The sequence below is a fragment of the Taudactylus pleione genome, unplaced genomic scaffold, assembly GCF_031769625.1.
Source record: "Taudactylus pleione unplaced genomic scaffold, aTauple2 ptg001616l, whole genome shotgun sequence".
NCBI lineage: Eukaryota > Metazoa > Chordata > Amphibia > Anura > Myobatrachidae > Taudactylus > Taudactylus pleione.
Window position 1 is genome coordinate 434993 of NW_028286013.1, and position 18668 is coordinate 453660.

The 18668-nt window shown below is 45.3% G+C and overlaps 3 protein-coding genes across 3 annotated transcripts in view; 1 reads left to right on the plus strand and 2 right to left on the minus strand.

The window, feature by feature from the left end:
• The window catches only part of LOC148442112 (uncharacterized), a 119271-nt gene that overhangs the window by 80896 nt on the left and 19707 nt on the right, over positions 1 to 18668 (plus strand). The window lies entirely within an intron of this gene.
• The window catches only part of LOC148442113 (uncharacterized), a 97248-nt gene that overhangs the window by 1269 nt on the left and 77311 nt on the right, over positions 1 to 18668 (minus strand). The gene's annotated exons all lie outside the window — the stretch shown is intronic.
• Positions 115 to 18548, minus strand: LOC148442114 (uncharacterized). The gene is made up of 8 exons (XM_088464226.1): positions 18496 to 18548; positions 12036 to 12185; positions 10158 to 10349; positions 9187 to 9241; positions 7344 to 7441; positions 6990 to 7186; positions 3129 to 3321; positions 115 to 180 (listed from the first exon to the last, which is right to left on the minus strand). The coding sequence occupies exons 2-8, from the start codon at positions 12111 to 12113 to the stop codon at positions 115 to 117; spliced, it is 879 nt and encodes a 292-aa protein (XP_088320352.1). The 5' UTR covers positions 12114 to 12185; positions 18496 to 18548.

Here is an 18668-nt window from a genome sequence, read left to right on the forward strand (position 1 = left end):
TATCAGGAGAACAGTCCTCATGAGTAGAGGGATGAGATGACACATCTACACTGTGATGTGCTGGGTGTATAATGGGGCTGTCACATGGAGAATTTCGTGCAATGTCACTGCCTTCTATTTCACAATTTGGAGATAACATGGAAAATTCCTCTGAGACATTCCTGCTGTTACATCCATGTGCTGGAAATAAGATAAATACATTGTAATATGAATGTTTCCTCTATGACAAGTTTATTTTTTTCAAATAAAATCTATGATTAAAAGTTCTAGAATTACTATCAAATAGATAAAATGAAGATGTACAGTCACAAGCCACCCAGCTCTGGTATATTTGTAGATGAATCAACCTACCTAAATCCAGCAGACTGGGAGGTGGATCAGTCTCTTATAGGTACAAATCACATGGAGTGGCTATAGTCTTTCATCATGATTACGGTATATGATACTGGATTGGGGAATGTTTATCAGCCTCTTATAGGCACAAATCACATGGAGTGGCTATAGTCTGTCATCATGATTACGCTATATGATACTGGATTGGGGAATGTTTATAAGCCTATTATAGGTACAAATCACATGGAGTGGCTATAGTCTTTCATGATTTACGCCATATGATACTGGATTGGGTTTCTGATCCCATGGGCCGTTTTCTGGTTGTGGATGTGGAGATGGAAAGTAATAAATGTACATTGGTGAACATCTGTGCTCCCAATATTTCTCCTAGTGAATTTGTTTTCTAAATTGTCCCAACTTTTAGCTCGATGAACATTATATACTCTGATACTACCTGGCAATTTTAATACAGTGGACGAACCTAATATTGACAGGTTCCCTCCTGTTTCACGCCTAAAAGCTCACTCGTGGCACCATATTCATGGTCTTATAACTACGTTTCAATTAAGTGATCTGTTGGGATTACACAACTTGACAGATCATTTACCCCCCTTAGTAGATCTCATCACTCCCTGACTCGCACAGATTACGGTTTAGAGGAGAAACACTCGGTTTCTCAGGTGCGATCGGTGGGTATTGGTGAACATCATAGTTTCTAATCATGCCCCCATTAGGTTTAGGTTATGGCATTGCTGCTTCCATGGCGACTGACCTCCTTTAGTGTTTCCCAGATTATCTGTCGAAGTCTGAGAACTTTAAGACATTATTGGAAGTGTCCTGGGCAAATAATTTAGATGACAACCTTAAGCATTGGGGCGACTTGGCCCTTTTTTTGGAGACGTCAGAGAGGGTCATGAGGCCATATTACATGTAATTATTAGTGCTGCCACAGGGAAGACCATATTACATGTAATTATTAGTGCTGCCGCAGGGAAGGCCATATTACATGTAATTTTTAGTGCTGCAGCAGGGAAAGCCACATAACATGTAATTATTAGTGCTGCCGCAGGGAAGGCCACCTTACATGTAATTATTAGTGCTTCCGCAGGGAAGGCCATATAACATACACATGTAATTATTAGTGCTGTCGCAGGGAAGGTCGTATTACATGTAATTATTAGTGCTGCCGCAGGGAAGGCCGTATTACATGTAATTATTAGTGCTGCCGCAGGGAAGACCATATTACATGTAATTATTAGTGCTGCCGCAGGGAAGGCCGTATTACATGAAATTATTAGTGCTGCCGCAGGGAAGGTCGTATTACATGTAATTATTAGTGCTGCCGCAGGGAAGGCCATATTACATGTATTTATTAGTGCTACCGCAGGGAAGGCCATATTACATGTAATTATTAGTACTGCCGCAGGGAAGGCCATATTACATGTAATTGTTAGTGCTGCCGCAGGGAAGGCCGTATTACATGTAATTATTAGTGCTGCCGCAGGGAAGGCCGTATTACATGTAATTATTAGTGCTGCCGCAGGGAAGGCCGTATTACATGTAATTATTAGTGCTGCCGCAGGGAAGACCGTATTACATGTAATTATTAGTGCTGCCGCAGGGAAGGCCATATTACATGTAATTATTAGTGCTGCCGCAGAGAAGGCCGTATTACATGTAATTATTAGTGCTGCCGCAGGGAAGGCCGTATTACATGTAATTATTAGTGCTGCCGCAGGGAAGGCCGTATTACGTGTAATTATTAATGCTGCAGGGAAGGCCGTATTACGTGTAATTATTAGTGCTGCCGCAGGGAAGGCCATATTACGTGTAATTATTAGTGCTGCCGCAGGGAAGGCCATATTACATGTAATTATTAGTGCTGCCGCAGGGAAGACCTTATTACATGTAATTATTAGTGCTGCCGCAGGGAAGGCCGTATTACATGTAATTATTAGTACTGCCGCAGGGAAGGCCATATTACATGTAATTATTAGTGCTGCCGCAGGGAAGGCCATATTACATGTAATTATTAGTGCTGCCGCAGGGAAGGCCATATTACATGTAATTATTAGTGCTGCCGCAGGGAAGGCCGTATTACATGTAATTATCAGTGCTGCCGCAGGGAAGGCCATATTACATGTAATTATTAGTGCTGCCGCAGGGAAGGCCGTATTACATGTAATTATTAGTGTTGCGCAGGGAAGGCCGTATTACATGTAATTATTAGTGTTGCGCAGGGAAGGCCACATTACATGTAATTATTCGTGCTGCCGCAGGGAAGGCCGTATTACATGTAATTATTAGTGCTGCCACAGGGAAGGCCGTATTACATGTAATTATTAGTGCTGCCGCAGGGAAGGCCACATTACATGTAATTATTAGTGCTGCCGCAGGGAAGGCCGTATTACATGTAATTATTAGTGCTGCCGCAGGGAAGGCCGTATTACATGTAATTATTAGTGCTGCCGCAGGGAAGGCCGTATTACATGTAATTATTAGTGCTGCCGCAGGGAAGGCCGTATTACATGTAATTATTAGTGCTGCCGCAGGGAAGGCCATATTGCATGTAATTATTAGTGCTGCTGCAGGGAAGGCCATATTGCAGTGTAGAATTAGCACAGTCCCTCCGACCCTGTATTTAAAGAGAAACTTCCACATATTTATCATGGACTACCTTGGAATCACATTAGATAAGGAAGAGCGGTCCTCTAGGTTCTTTGATACATGCGAGAGTTACGCAGATACGCTCCCCCTAGACGTTAGAGTATGTGACTCGCTCTAACATGCCCTACGGTATGGTTATCGCCAATAATATCACATTGCCGCTTTTCTCCTGGTTTCAGAATGTAATATTGTCTAATGAGTTCCGTTTCCTCTATAGCATACGGTTCCAACACGTGACTGACTTCCCTTATATTACAGTTACTGTCTATACGCTTCTTTTTAATCTGCTTCAGTTCGGGTTTGTATACAGATTTATCTATACTGTATGTCCGTTATCTGTCATTGTATACATTCATATAATGACTGTGTTAGTCACTTCTTGTTACTATATTTTGTTTAATGTTTGACTGTTTCAATGTTGAGTGTATGGCTCTGATTCACACCAACTATTTATATGACACACTATTTATTTTTGAGACAATGGGGGGAATTCAATTCAGTGTGATGTTGAATAGCTGTGGGAAGGAGCTCCCGAAACTATTCAATGCGGTGTTTGAGTGGGCTAAAGATGTCTTCTCGCACCCACCTTGGGTTGCAATAAAAAATCAGAAAAAAGTGCCTGGCGGTCAGCTGTTTTACTGCTTAGCGTGGCGCTAATAGCTGCGTGCCTGCCACTTTAGTCAGAGAATGCCAGTTCTCGCGCCTAAACACCCAGGTAAAGTTGTGAGAACCGCATTCTCAGACATAACAGAGCACTGAATCGAATTCAATTCGCATTGAACTGAATTCCGCCCAATGTGAGGAGGAAACTAATATCTCGGAGCTGGTAAAACACAGTGACATGATGTGAGGAGGAGAGAAAAAGTGTAATAGGGGCTGATGTATGAGATACACCAGATGGTGTGTGGGGAGGAGACTGGTCAGATCTCTAGGCTGGTAACACACAGTGACATGATGTGAGGGGGAGAGCAGGAGTATAATAGGCGCTGATGGCTCCTGATGTATGAGACACACCAGAGAGTGTGGGGAGGAGACTGGTCAGATCTCTGGGCTGGTGACACACAGTGACATGATGTGTGGGGGAGAGCAGGAGTATAATAGGGGCTGATGGCTACTGATGTACGAGATACACCAGAGAGTGTATGGAGGAGACTGGTCAGATCTCTGGGCTGGTAACACACAGTGACATGATGTGAGGGGGAGAGCAGGAGTATAATAGGGGCTGATGGCTCCTGATGTATGAGATACAACAGAGAGTGTGGGGAGGAGACTGGTCAGATCTCTGGGCTGGTAACACACAGTGACATGATGTGAGGAGGAGAGCAGGAGTATAATATGGGCTGATGGTTCCTTATGTATGGGATACACCAGAGAGTGTGGGGGGGGAGGAGACTGATCAGATATTTGGGCTGGTAACACACAGTGACATGATGTGAGGGGGAGAGAAAAAGTGTAATAGGGGCTGATGTATGAGATACACCAGATGGTGTGTGGGGAGGAGACTGGTCAGATCTCTAGGCTGGTAACACACAGTGACATGATGTGAGGGGGAGAGCAGGAGTATAATAGGCGCTGATGGCTCCTGATGAATGAGACACACCAGAGAGTGTGGGGAGGAGACTGGTCAGATCTCTGGGCTGGTGACACACAGTGACATGATGTGAGGGGGAGAGCAGGAGTATAATAGGGGCTGATGGCTACTGATGTACGAGATACACCAGAGAGTGTATGGAGGAGACTGGTCAGATCTCTGGGCTGGTAACACACAGTGACATGATGTGAGGGGGAGAGCAGGAGTATAATAGGGGCTGATGGCTCCTGATGTATGAGATACAACAGAGAGTGTGGGGAGGAGACTGGTCAGATCTCTGGGCTGGTAACACACAGTGAAATGATGTGAGGAGGAGAGCAGGAGTATAATATGGGCTGATGGTTCCTTATGTATGGGATACACCAGAGAGTGTGGGGGGGGGGGGAGACTGATCAGATCTTTGGGCTGGTAACACACAGTGACATGATGTGAGGGGGAGAGCAGGAGTATAACAGGGGGTGATGGCTCCTGATGTATGAGATACACCAGAGAGTGTGGGGGGGGAGACTAGTCAGATCTCTGGGCACAGTGACATGATGTGAGGGGGAGAGCAGGAGTATAATAGGGACTGATGAGTCCTGATGTATGAGATACACCAGAGAGTGTGGGGAGGAGACTGGTCAGATCTCTAGGCTGCTTACACACAGTGACTTGATGTGAGGGGGAGAGCAGGAGTATGATAGGGGCTGATGGCTCGGAATCGGTATGGAATCCCTGCTGCCGCATGGCCGGAAGTTCGATTCCCGGCAGCGTCAGCCCGACAGATCAGCAGAGCCCGACAGCGCTGGAAATCCCGATCATCCCTAAGGTAAGTATAAACTAACCTAACCCTCTAACCCTAACCCTCCTTAGGGGTGCCTAATCCTAACCTCCCCCCCAAGTGCCTAACCCTAATCCCCCCTCTAAGTGCCTAATCCCCCCTTCCCCGCTGCCTAAACCTAAGTCCCTCGGGGGGGGTGCCTAACCCTAACCCCCCCTTAACCTAGCCTAACCCTAACCCTCCCGGGGGGGTGCCTGACCCTAAGTCCCGACCCGGTGGGCCCTAAACCTAACACTAAACCTCCCCCCCGTGGCTGTCCGCTCGCGGCGCCCGGCATCTCTTCGATCGGGATGCCGGGCGCCTATCTCCCGACATCGGGAAAATTACAGGCGTCTAGATATAGACGCCGGTCATTATCCCACGCCGTGATAAAGCAGCCGGGAAGCCGGCTGTCAGTATTAAGGCTGCAGGTTTTCCGACTGCATACCGATGGCTCCTGCCTCCACCACTGGGCAGATACTTTTTCCTCATTACTTTTGAACTGACAGAGGAGGGTGTAGGTCAGTGTTGGCTAACCTTGACACTCCAGCTGTTATGGAACTACATAACCCAGCATGCACTGCTACATTTTGCTATTAGGGCATGCTAAAACTGTGGCAGGGCATGCTGGGATATATAGTTCCACAACAGCTGGAATGTCAAGGTTAGCCAACACTGGTGTAGGTTAAGATATTGTTGTAGTGACTCTTTTCTGTAATAGGTGTTTATTACTCACCTGTGCCGATATTGGTAGGGCTTTCCTCCTCCTTACACTGCTGATCACTCATCACATACATCTCTTCTTCTCCTTCTATATCTTCTGCCTTCATATCAGTCACATACGTCTCTTCTTCTCCCTCTATATCTTCTGCCTTCATATCAGTCACATACGTCTCTTCTTCTCCCTCTGTATCTTCTGCCTTATTATCAGTCACATACGTCTCTTCTTCTCCCTCTATATCTTCTGCCTTATTATCAGTCACATACGTCTCTTCTTCTCCCTCTATATCTTCTGCCTTATTATCAGTCACATACGTCTCTTCTTCTCCCTCTATATCTTCAGCCTTATTATCAGTCACATACGCCTCTTCTCCCTCTATATCTTCTGCCTTCATATCAGTCACATACGTCTCTTCTTCTCCCTCTATATCTTCTGCCTTATTATCAGTCACATACGTCTCTTCTCCCTCTATATCTTCTGCCTTCATATCAGTCACATACGTCTCTTCTTCTCCCTCTGTATCTTCTGCCTTATTATCAGTCACATACGTCTCTTCTTCTCGCTCTATATCTTCTGCCTTATTATCAGTCACATACGTCTCTTCTTCTCCCTCTATATCTTCTGCCTTATTATCAGTCACATACGTCTCTTCTTCTCCCTCTATATCTTCTGCCTTATTATCAGTCACATACGCCTCTTCTCCCTCTATATCTTCTGCCTTCATATCAGTCACATACGTCTCTTTTCCCTCTATATCTTCTGCCTTATTATCAGTCGCATACGTCTCTTCTTCTCCCTCTATATCTTCTGCCTTATTATCAGTCACATATGTCTCTTCTTCTCCCTCTATATCTTCTGCCTTATTATCAGTCACATACATCTCTTCTTCTCCCTCTATATCTTCTGCCTTATTATCAGTCACATACGTCTCTTCTTCTCCCTCTATATCTTCTGCCTTATTATCAGTCACATACGTCTCTTCTTCTCCCTCTATATCTTCTGCCTTCATATCAGTCACATAAGTCTCTTCTTCTCCCTCTATATCTTCTGCCTTTATATCAGCCAGACTATCACCCTAAGTAAGCCACAAAACAATATAGCAACAATTGAAAAATGCAATTTCATTAAATCACATTAATTAGAAGTATTCTGGTTAATAAGACACCCACAGCTTATCTACGGATCATATAAAGTCACTGTGGTATATTGGTGAGAACCTAAATCCCAGCTACCTGATGCTCCTGTGGGGTCCTGTGATTCTCCTCTGTACATTCCTGTGAATAAAGAGGATGGGGACATCTCTCTGAGGTGTTTCTGTTACTGGGTCCATCTGTAGGAGACACACAGTGACTGAGTACATTGTATATATGTGATTATCAGGTGATGTGTATATATACAGTCAGGTGCATAAATATTGGGACATTGACAGAATTTTCAGATTTTGGCCTCTATTCACCACCACAATGGCTTTGAAATGAAACAAACAAGATGTGCTTTAACTGCAGACTTTCAGATTTAATTTGAGGGTAATTACATCCAAATCAGGTGAACAGTGTAGGAATTACAACGGTTTCTATATGTGCCTCCCACTTTTTAAGGGGCTAAAATTAATGGAACTATCAACTCAAAACCTATTTCATGGACAGGTGTGGGCTATTCCCTCGTTATTTCATTATCAATTAAGCAGGTAAAAGGTCTGGAGTTGATTCTAGGTGTGACATTTGCATTTGGAATCAGTTGCTGTCGACTCTCAATATGAGATCCAAAGAGCTGTCACTATCAATGAAGCAAGTCATCAGTAGGCTGAAAAATCAAAACAAACCCATCAGAGAGATAGCAAAAACATTAGGTGTGGCCAAATCAACTGTTTGGAACATTCTTGAAAAGAAAGAACGCACCGGAGAGCTCAGCAACACCAAAAGACCCGGAAGACCACGGAAAACAACTGTGGTGGATGACAGAAGAATTATTCCCTGGTGAAGAAAAACCCCTTCACAAAAGTTGGCCAAATCAAGAACACTCTCCAGGAGGTAGGTGTATATGTGTCAACAATCAAGAGAAGACTTCACAAGAGTGAATATAGACGGTTCACCAAACCATTGGTGAGCCTCAAAAACAGGAAGACCACATTAGAGTTTGCCAAACAACATTTAAAAAAGCCATTACAGTTCTGGAACAACATCCTATGGACAGATGAGACAAAGATCAACTTGTACCAGAGTGATGGGAAGAGAAGAGTATGGAGAAGGAAAGGAACTGCTCATGATCCAAAACATACCACCACACCAGTGAGGCATGGTGGTGGTAGTGTCATGGCGTGGGCATGTATGGCTGCCAATGGAACTAGTTCCCTTGTATTTATTGATGATGTGACTGCTGACAAAAGCAGCAGAATGAATTCTGAAGTGTTTCGGGCAATATTATATGCTCATTCAGTCAAATGCTTCAGAACTCATTGGACGGCGCTTCACAGTGCAGATGGACAATGACCCGAAGCATACTGCAAAAGCAACCAAAGAGTTTTTTAAGGCTAAAAAGTGGAATATTATGCAATGGCCAAGTCAGTCCCCTGACCTGAATCCGATTGAGCATGCATTTCACTTGATGAAGACAAAACTGAAGGGAAAATGCCCCAAGAGCAAGCAGGAACTGAAGACATTTGCAGTAGAGGCCTGGCAGAGCATCACCAGGGATGAAACACAGCGTCTGGTGATGTCTATGCGTTCCAGACTTCAGGGTGTAATTGCTTGCAAAAGATTTGCAACAAAGTATTAAAAAGTGAAAGTTAGATTTAGGATTGTTTAGTTAATCCCATTACTTTCGGCCCCTTAAAAAGTGGGAGGCACATATAGAAACCGTTGTAATTCCTATACCGTTCACCTGATTTGGATGTAATTACCCTCAAATTAAATTTGAAAGTCTGCAGTTAAAGCACATCTTGTTTGTTTCATTTCAAAGCCATTGTGGTGGTGAATAGAGGCCAAAATATGTCAAAGTCCCAATATTTATGCACCTGACTGTAGGTGGTCCCCATACCTGCTCTCCTCTGTACAATAAATTACAGTCTCCTCTTACCCAGTGATGTGAGGGGCCGGTGATTCTCCATCATCACGTCCTTGTATTCCCCCTCCTGCATGGAGACATAGACAGAGACATCCTGACACCTTATAGGAACCTGACACACACAATGATACAGACACCACCCAGACACTTCCCCTGGTGTTACTGAACAATGTACCCTTCCCAGCAGTCACCTCTCCAGTCATCACCCAGACACATCCCCTGGTGTTGCTGTACAATATCCCCTTCCCAGCAGTCACCTCTCCAGTCATCACCCAGACACATCCCCTGGTATTACTGTACAATGTCCCATTCCCAGCAGTCACCTCTCCGGTCATCACCCAGACACATCCACTGGTGTTACTGTATAATGTCCCCTTCCCAGCAGTCACCTCTCCAGTCATCACCCAGACACATCCCCTGGTGTTACTGTACAATGTCCCCTTCCCAGCAGTCACCTCTCCAGTCATCACCCAGACACATCCCCTGGTGTTACTGTACAATGTCCCCTTCCCAGCAGTCACCTCTCCAGTCATCACCCAGACACATCCCCTGGTGTTACTGTATAATGTCCCATTCCCAGCAGTCACCTCTCCAGTCATCACCCAGACACATTCCCTGGTGTTACTGTACAATGTCCCATTCCCAGCAGTCACCTCTCCAGTCATCACCCAGACACATCCCCTGGTGTTACTGTACAATGTCCCATTCCCAGCAGTCACCTCTCCAGTCCTCACCCAGACACATCCCCTGGTGTTACTGTACAATGTCCCATTCCCAGCAGTCACCTCTCCAGTCATCACCCAGACACATCCCCTGGTGTTACTGTACAATGTCCCATTCCCAGCAGTCACCTCTCCAGTCATCACCCAGACACATCCCCTGGTGTTACTCTATAATGTCCCATTCCCAGCAGTCACCTCTCCAGTCATCACCCAGACACATCCCCTGGTGTTACTGTATAATGTCCCATTCCCTGCAGTCACCTGTCCAGTTAGCGGCTGAAAGATCTTGTTGGTGAGTTCCAGCATCTTCTGCTCATTGTGTCTCTCATGTATCAGTGAGTGAGGTGGAGGCACCGTTATGGAGCTCTGGGTCCTGCTCAGTCCTCCTGACACACGGGGATGGCTGCTGGGTGTCTCACACTCACCGTATGTCTTTTTCACTACTATGTAATCCTGTGTATTGGGGGAGACATCAATGAGGTCAATTAAACGCCACCTAAATGGGGATGATTATTTAGGTGATCACTTTACATAATATACAAGAAGACTCTATTTCACTAAAGCAAGTATTATAACAATCTCTTATATACAGGAAAGTGTAGCGTATATAGTATCTCCTGCAGCTCCAACATCTTTGTGTCAGTGACAGAAAGAAAACAACATACTGTGAGCATATAATAATTCCCAACTCCAGTGAGGACTGTGGGACTGATTATTATTATCGGTTATGTATATGGCGCCACAAGTGTTCTGCAGCGCCTTACAAAGTACATAAACAAATAGGTTGAAGAGTGACTTACAGTACAATACAATACAGGACATACATACAATAATATACAGTTCTACATTTGAGACCATAACACCCAGATAAGCAACAGAGCAAAGCAACCAAGCGTTAGGTGCCTTAGTGGGGAGTAAGAAGTAGATGAAAGTCGAGAACGGAGAAGCACAAGAGGGTAGAGGGTCCTGCTTACAAGAGCTTACATTCTAAAGGGGAGGGTCAGACAAACAGGTCTGACACAGATGGGGTAGACAAGAAGGAAGGAGCATGTAGCAGCAAGTTAAGATGAGAGTTGGAAGGCTTTGATGAAATAGTGGGTCTTGACAGCCCATTTGAGCCCGACTGATACTAATATCTGAGACCAGCTTCCTGCTGCTCGCTTAATAATATAGATATGTGATGTCACTGTGACACTCCCGGATCCCAGCACCTCCCCAGTCATGTCCCTGTATTATTACTATAGATATAAGTGATGTCACTGTGACACTCCCAGATCCTCTCACCTCCCCAGTCATGTCCCTGTATTATTACTATAGATATAAGTGATGTCACTGTGACACTCCCAGATCACAGCACATCCCTGTATTATTACTAGAGATAGAATTGATGTCACGTGACACTCCCAGATCCTCTCACCTCCCCAGTCATGTCCCTGTATTATTACTATAGATATAAGTGATGTCACTGTGACACTCTCAGATCCCCTCCCCAGTCATGACCCTGTATCATTAGTATAGATATGTGATGTCACTATGACACTCCCAGACCCTCTCGCCTCCACAATCATGGCCCTGTATTATTACTATAGATATAAGTGATGTCACTGTGACACTCCCAGACTCCCTCATCTCCCCAGTCATGTCTCTGTATTATTACTATAGATATAAGTGATGTCACTGTGACACGCTCAGACCCTCTCACCTCCACAATCATGTCCCTGTATTATTACTATAGATATAAGTGATGTCACTGTGACACTCCCAGAACCCCTCATCTCCCCAGTCATGTCTCTGTATTATTACTATAGATATAAGTGATGTCACTGTGACACTCCCATATCCCCTCAGCTCCCCAGTAATGTCCCTGTATTATTACTATAAATATAAGTGATGTCACTGTGACACTCCCAGATCCCCTCACCTCCCCAGTCATGTCCCTGTATTATTACTATAGATATAAGTGATGTCACTGTGATACTCCCAGATCCTCTCACCTCCCCAGTCATGTCCCTGTATTATTACTATAGATATAAGTGATGTCACTGTGACACTCCCAGATCCCCTCACCTCCCCAGGCATGTCCCTGTATTATTACTATAGATATAAGTGATGTCATATGACACCCCCAGACCCTCTCACCTCCCCAGTCAGCTCGTAGATGATCTCCAGGGTGAGATGTAAGATCCTCTCAGTCCTGTGACTTTCAACCTTGTCCATCCTCAGTGAATCAGTGAGAATACAGAAAGTGTGACGTGTAGTAAAGACTCTGGTTCCTCACAGCAGGATTATCTAGGAATAAATAGAATAAATATAATACACATCACAGAGAACACACATAACACAGTCAGACATGTAACACTGAGTGACCAGTAAGTCTCTCCTTTCCCCCCAGCCATAGAGCCCTGGTCAGTGTCTGTCAGAGATTCCTGTGACCCAGCCCCATAAGGCTCCTCAGAGGACATCACACAACGCTGTACTGCATAAGGTTACACCAATGCTCCTCTCCTGGCCGGGGGTCTTATTCCTCCCAGACACAGATTTGGTGCAATTTACTCCACGTGAATCTTGTACAAACACATGAATAAGGGATTTGGGGATTTTTTACTTTTGTTTTACATTTATTCCAGAACCGGAGAGAATCTGTGACTATACAGAGGTCATACAGGTAACAGGGGTGTGAGGGGAGAGTACACAGGAGAGCAGAAGGGGTGCAGATATGGGGAGAGGGGAAGTAACGTAGGAATACAGAGCACACAACAGGGGGTGTAACAGCTGTACAGAGGTGTCAGTAACACAGGGGAGGGGAACAGAAGAGGTTAATAACACAGGGATAGGACAGCAGGCAGCCCAGGGGACACACAAAGGGTTACACAATACAGAATCCCATCAGTCACTCTGCACAAATGATGAAATGACAAATGACCGCACCTCAGATGTATGTTACATGTGTGACCAGCCTGCCGGCCGTGTGTGTGCAGCGTAGGGTGGGGTGAGACATGTCCTGGGGGATAATCAGTGACACTCTGAGGAACTGGGGACTGTCACAGCCACTGGCTGTCTCTGAGAGACTCTCTATTACTCAGGATAACAAGACGTCCTGACAGACAGTCTCAGCTCAGGGAGTGCAGCCCTTTGTTACATGGCCGGTCTGTGTCCTTCTCACACATCCTTCACCAGCTCCTGTTATGTATCATATGCTATATACAGTACATACATGTTATATTTATTATGTGTTATTCCCTGACCACTCATTACTGTTATTATTACTCTGCAGCTATAACAGGACACTACAGGCTGCTCCCTCTGTATAATAAAAATAACAGGACACCACAGGATGCACTCCCTGTATAGTAGGACACCACAGGCTGCTTCTCTTGTATAGTAGGACACCACATGATGCTCCCCCCGTATAATAGGATACAAGGTGCTGCACCCCCTGTATAGTAGGATTCAACAGACAATCCCCTGTAAACGAGGACACCACACGCCGATAGCCCTGTATAGTAGGACACCACAGGCCGCACCCCCTGTATAGTGTAGAACACTGCAGGCTGCTCATACTGCATAGTAGGACATCATAGGCCGCTACCACGGTTTAGTAGAGATCAACAGGCCACTCCCTTGTATAATAGGACACCACAGACTGCTCCCTCTGTATGATAAGGCACCACAGGCCACTCACCCTTTATAGAAGAACAGCACGGGATGTTCCCCCTGAATAGTAAAGCGCAACAGGCCACAATAGGTACCAAAGGCCACTCTCCCTGTATAGTAGGACACTGCAGGCTGCTTCCCCTGTATAGTGGGACACCACAGGCTGCTCTCCCTGTATAGTAGGACACTGCAGGCTGCTCCTCCTGTATAGGATGACACACCGCAGGCTGCTCTAACTGTATAAGACACCGCAGGCTGCTCTAACTGTATAAGACACCGCAGTCCGCTCCACCTGTAAAGTAGGACATCGAAGGCCACTCCCAGTGTATAGTAGGACACCACAGGCCACTCGCCCAGTATAGTAAGGTAACACAGGCAGCTTACCCTGTATAGTAGGACACCACAGGCCATCCCCCTGTATAGTAGAGTGCAACAAGCTGATTCCCCTGTATAGGAAGGCACCACAGGTTGCTCCCCCTGTATAGTAGAATGACACAGGATGCTCCACCTGTACAGTAGAGTGCAACAGATGACACAGACTGCTTCCCCTGCATAGTAGGATACCACTGGATGCTCCCCCTGTATAGTAGGACACCACAGGCTGCTGTCCCTATATAGTAGGACATCACAGGCTGCTCCCCCTATATAGTGTTGGACAAAACATGCCGATCCCCCTGTGCAGGCTGCTACCATTGTATAAGACACCACAGGCCGCTCCCCCTGTATAGTAGGACACTATATAGTGTAGGTCTCCACAGGCCACTCCCTCTGTACAGTAAGATGCCATTACCTTCTGCCGTTTGACACAGCAAGGTTGCATTTTTCGCACTTGAGTTAAAAAACTGTTCCGTCATGTCCTTTCTCCCTTATATAATAATACTACCACATATAAGTGTGTGGTGAGATCTGTTTTTCCACACTGAAGTATCACTAAACAGTTCCCACAGCTCTTTATATTATTACAACATATCAGTCTGTGTTAACAGCTGATTTAATCCCCCTTATATATCACTGTAGTCCCTTATCCTCTAAATATTAATAATATAGTGTTCTGGCTAGGCTGTTTTAGTGGGCGACCTGCTCGATTTCAAAGGGCAGAATACACTCTGCCCCTATGGTAGCACCCTGTTGGCAAACTGCTAAAACAACATGCCAGGTGGTGTTCCCACCTGCGGACTGCAGTGTCCCTCGGGTGGGAAAAATTGTGGTGCAGCGCTGGTGAAGATTCACAGAGAAAGGAGAGCTTAGGGTCAGCCTAGCTGGGAAAATCCCCAAGAGTGATGAACAGGGGACTCATTATACCCCCTTTGCAGGCGAGCACTCGAGTGCCATACCCCTTGCTGGACCTAGAATGAAAACTAAATTAATACAACATATCAGTGTGTGCTGAGAGCTGTTATTACCCCTCATATATCACTGTACGGTCCCCTCCCCCTATATAATAATAATACCACATATCAGTGTGTGCTGGGAGCTGTGTTATTCCCCCTCATATATCACTGTATGGTCCCTTCTCCCCTATATATTAATACCACATATCAGTGTGTGCTGGGAGCTGTGTTATTCCCCCTCATATATCACTGTACAGTCCCCTCTCCCTAAATAATAATAATACCACATAACAGTGTGTGCTGGGAGCTGTTATTCCCCCTCATTTATCACTGTACGGTCCCCTCCCCCCAATATAATAATAATACCACATATCGTGTTTGTTTTTCATGATTATTGCAGGAAGACCAAAGCTGTTGTCACAGTGTAATAAATGTATCAAAGGATGAATGTTATTTGCTATTTCCTGTGAAATGTTATATCAACATTTTAGGAGACAGTTATTACTATATGATAAATCAGTTTTGTTTAGGTTTGGGTGACTCCTTTGAAAATGTAATATTATATTTTCTGAGGAATCATGATTGGTTGAGAGGAAGACAGGGCGGATTTGCCCCCTGTGATGTTGTAAGAATGATATAAAAAGAGGGACTGTGAGCCCTGTATGTGTACATCTCTGAAAATCCTTTGTGGAGAAGAACTGCTGATAAGATTCCTGTATGCAATGTAATGTACCCCTTCATTCGGAAGGTTGAGTCTTCTTTAAGACATTGAGCAATAAAACACCGTTTGCCTTTACTTCAATTGCCTTAATCCTGCGACCAACAGAATTGCACCGAAACGCTATTCCGTTCTCCTGCTGTTCTGGGTAAGAGCTCAGCGTCTCCAAGTTCAAGCCCTCTGCCAAGCTACCGTGGAGACCTGGTCTATTGCGGGGGATCAGGTGGGAACAGCCGACACCAAACAGGAGGTGTGTACGCAGTTAGTCGACGCATACGCAGCAGAAGCGGTTCCAGGTGTCGAGGTAGGAGCCTGATTGTACGTAAAATAGGTTCCAAACGCCGATGGTAGAGTTTGGTGGTGTCAGCTTCAGTAAATGCCCACGGCGTAGTCAGTGACAGGTGGTCACTGACGGTGAGTGGGAGTCCAAAAGCGCTAACCCATGACCAGGGCCGGCCTAGACGAAAGGCGTCCAGTCACACCCCTCTCCCCTATATAATAATACCACATATAAGTGAGTGCTGGGAGCTGTGTTATTCCCCCTCATATATCACTGTATAGTCCCCTCTCCCCTATATAATAATACCACATATCAGTGTGTGCTGGGAGCTGCGTTATTCCCATCATATATCACTGTACGTCCCCTCTCCCCTATAGAATAATAATACCACATATCAGTGTGTGCTGGGAGCTGTGTTATTCCCCCCTCTTATAGCACTGTACAGTCCCCTCTCCACCTATATAATAATAATACCACATATCAGTGTGTACAGTCCCTTCTCCCCTATATAATACCACATATCAGTGTGTGCCTGGAGTGGTGTTATTTCCCCCTCATATATCACTGTACAGTCCCCTCTCCCCTATATAATAATAATACCACATATCAGTGTGTGCTGGGAGCTGTGTTATTCCCCCACATATATCACTGTACAGTCCCCTCTCCCCTATATAATAATAATGCCACATATTATTATTATTATCATTTATATGGCGACACAAATGTTCTGCAGCGCCTTACAAAGTACATAACAAGTTGTAGACAAGCGACTTACAGAACAATACACTACAGGATCAGGCCATGGATAATATATATTGCTACATTAGCGACCATAACACCCAGATAAGCAACAGAGCATAAGCAACCAAGTGTTAGTTGCCTTAGTGGTGAGTAAGAAGTAGATAAAACTAAAGTAGGGAAAAGCACAAGAGGGTAGAGGGCCCTGCTCGCAAGAGCTTACAGTCTAAAAGGGAGGGGAAGAGAAACAGGGGTGACACAGATGGGGTAGATGGGGAAGAAGGAGCATGTAGCAGGGAGTTAGAATGATAGCTGGAAGGCTTTGATGAAGTAGTGGGTCTTAAGAGCCCATTTGAAGGATTGCAAAGAGGTGGAGAGTCTGATGGGGAGAGGGAGAGAGTTCCAGAGGTGGCGAGCAGTGCGGACAAAGTCTTGGAGGCGGGAGTGGGAGGAAGTAATCAGCTGGCATGAAAGGCGGCGTGCATTAGTTGAACGAAGAGAGCGGAGAGGAGAGTGAAGGGAGATGAGATCAGAGATATATATGGGAGAAGATTGGGTGAGGGCTTTGTAAGTGAGCGTGAGAACCTTAAATTGGGTTCTAAAAGGGAAGGGGAGCCAGTGGAGGGCTTGTAGGAGAGGGGAGGCAGATGTAGAGCGTTTGGAGAGGAAGATAAGCCGTGCAGCAGCATTAAGAATAGACTGGAGAGGAGAGAGATGGGATTTGGGAGGCCAGATAGGAGGAGGTTACAGTAGTCCAATCTGGAGATGACCAGTGAGTGTATGAGGGTTTTAGTAGCATCCTGGGTGAGATAAGGTCTGATCTTAGAAATATTTTTGAGATGGAAATGACAGGACTGTGAAAGGTTCTGGATATGTGGTTTGAAGGAGAGGGATGAGTCCAGGATAACTCCAAGACAGTGCACCTTGGGACTAGATGAGATAATTATTCCATCAATTGATAAAGAAATAGTGGGAAGTGAGGTTATATAGGAGGGTGGGAAGACGATCAGCTCTGTCTTAGACATATTAAGTTTAAGAAATCGCTGGGACATCCAGGAAGAGATAGCAGAGAGACAGTTGGAGAATCGAGTCAGAAGAGAGGGAGAGAGATCAGGGGAGGAAAGGTAGATTTGAGTATCATCAGCATAAAGATGATAATGGAGGTCAAAAGAGCTGATGAGATCACCTAGTGAGGAAGTATAGAGGGAGAATATGAGTGGTCCAAGAACAGAACCTTGGGGAACACCTACTGTTAGAGGCTGCGGGAGGGACGACACATATCAGTGAGTGCTGGGAGCTGTGTTATTCCCCCTCATATATCACTGTACAGTACCCTCTCCCCTATATAATAATAACATCACATATCAGTGTGTGCCTGGAGCTGTTATTCCCCCTCATATATCACTGTACAGTCCCCTCCCCCCTATAGAATAATAATACCACATATCAGTATGTGCTGGGAGCTGTGTTATTCCTCCTCATATTACACTGTACGGTCCCCTTCCCCTATATAGTAATAATACATTTCAGTGTGTGCCGGGAGCTGTATTACTCCTCATATATCACTGTATAGTGCGCTCTCCCCCCTATATAATAATAATACCACATTTCAGTGTGTGCCGGGAGCTGTGTTACTCCTCATATATCACTGTACAGTCCGCTCTCCCCCCTATATAATAATAATAAAACATATCAGTGTGTACTGGGAGCTGTGTTATTCCCCCTCATATATCACTGTACAGTCCCCTCCCCTATATAATAATAATACCACATATCAGTGTGTGCTGGGAGCTGTGTTATTATCCCTCATATATCACTGTACAGTCCCCTCTCCCCCTATATAATAATAATATAATATATATATACAGGACACGTTACCTGGCTTTGGCTGTGTCAGGAATGTCTAGGACAAAATGGCAGCTAAAGCCCCTGTGGCCCCGCCCACTCTGCTCTGTGACTGGGAGACTATAAGAATATGGCCGCCGGTCACCATACATGAGGACACCATTAGACTATACTGTTGTTACTCTAATGATGAAGCTGTGAGCGGC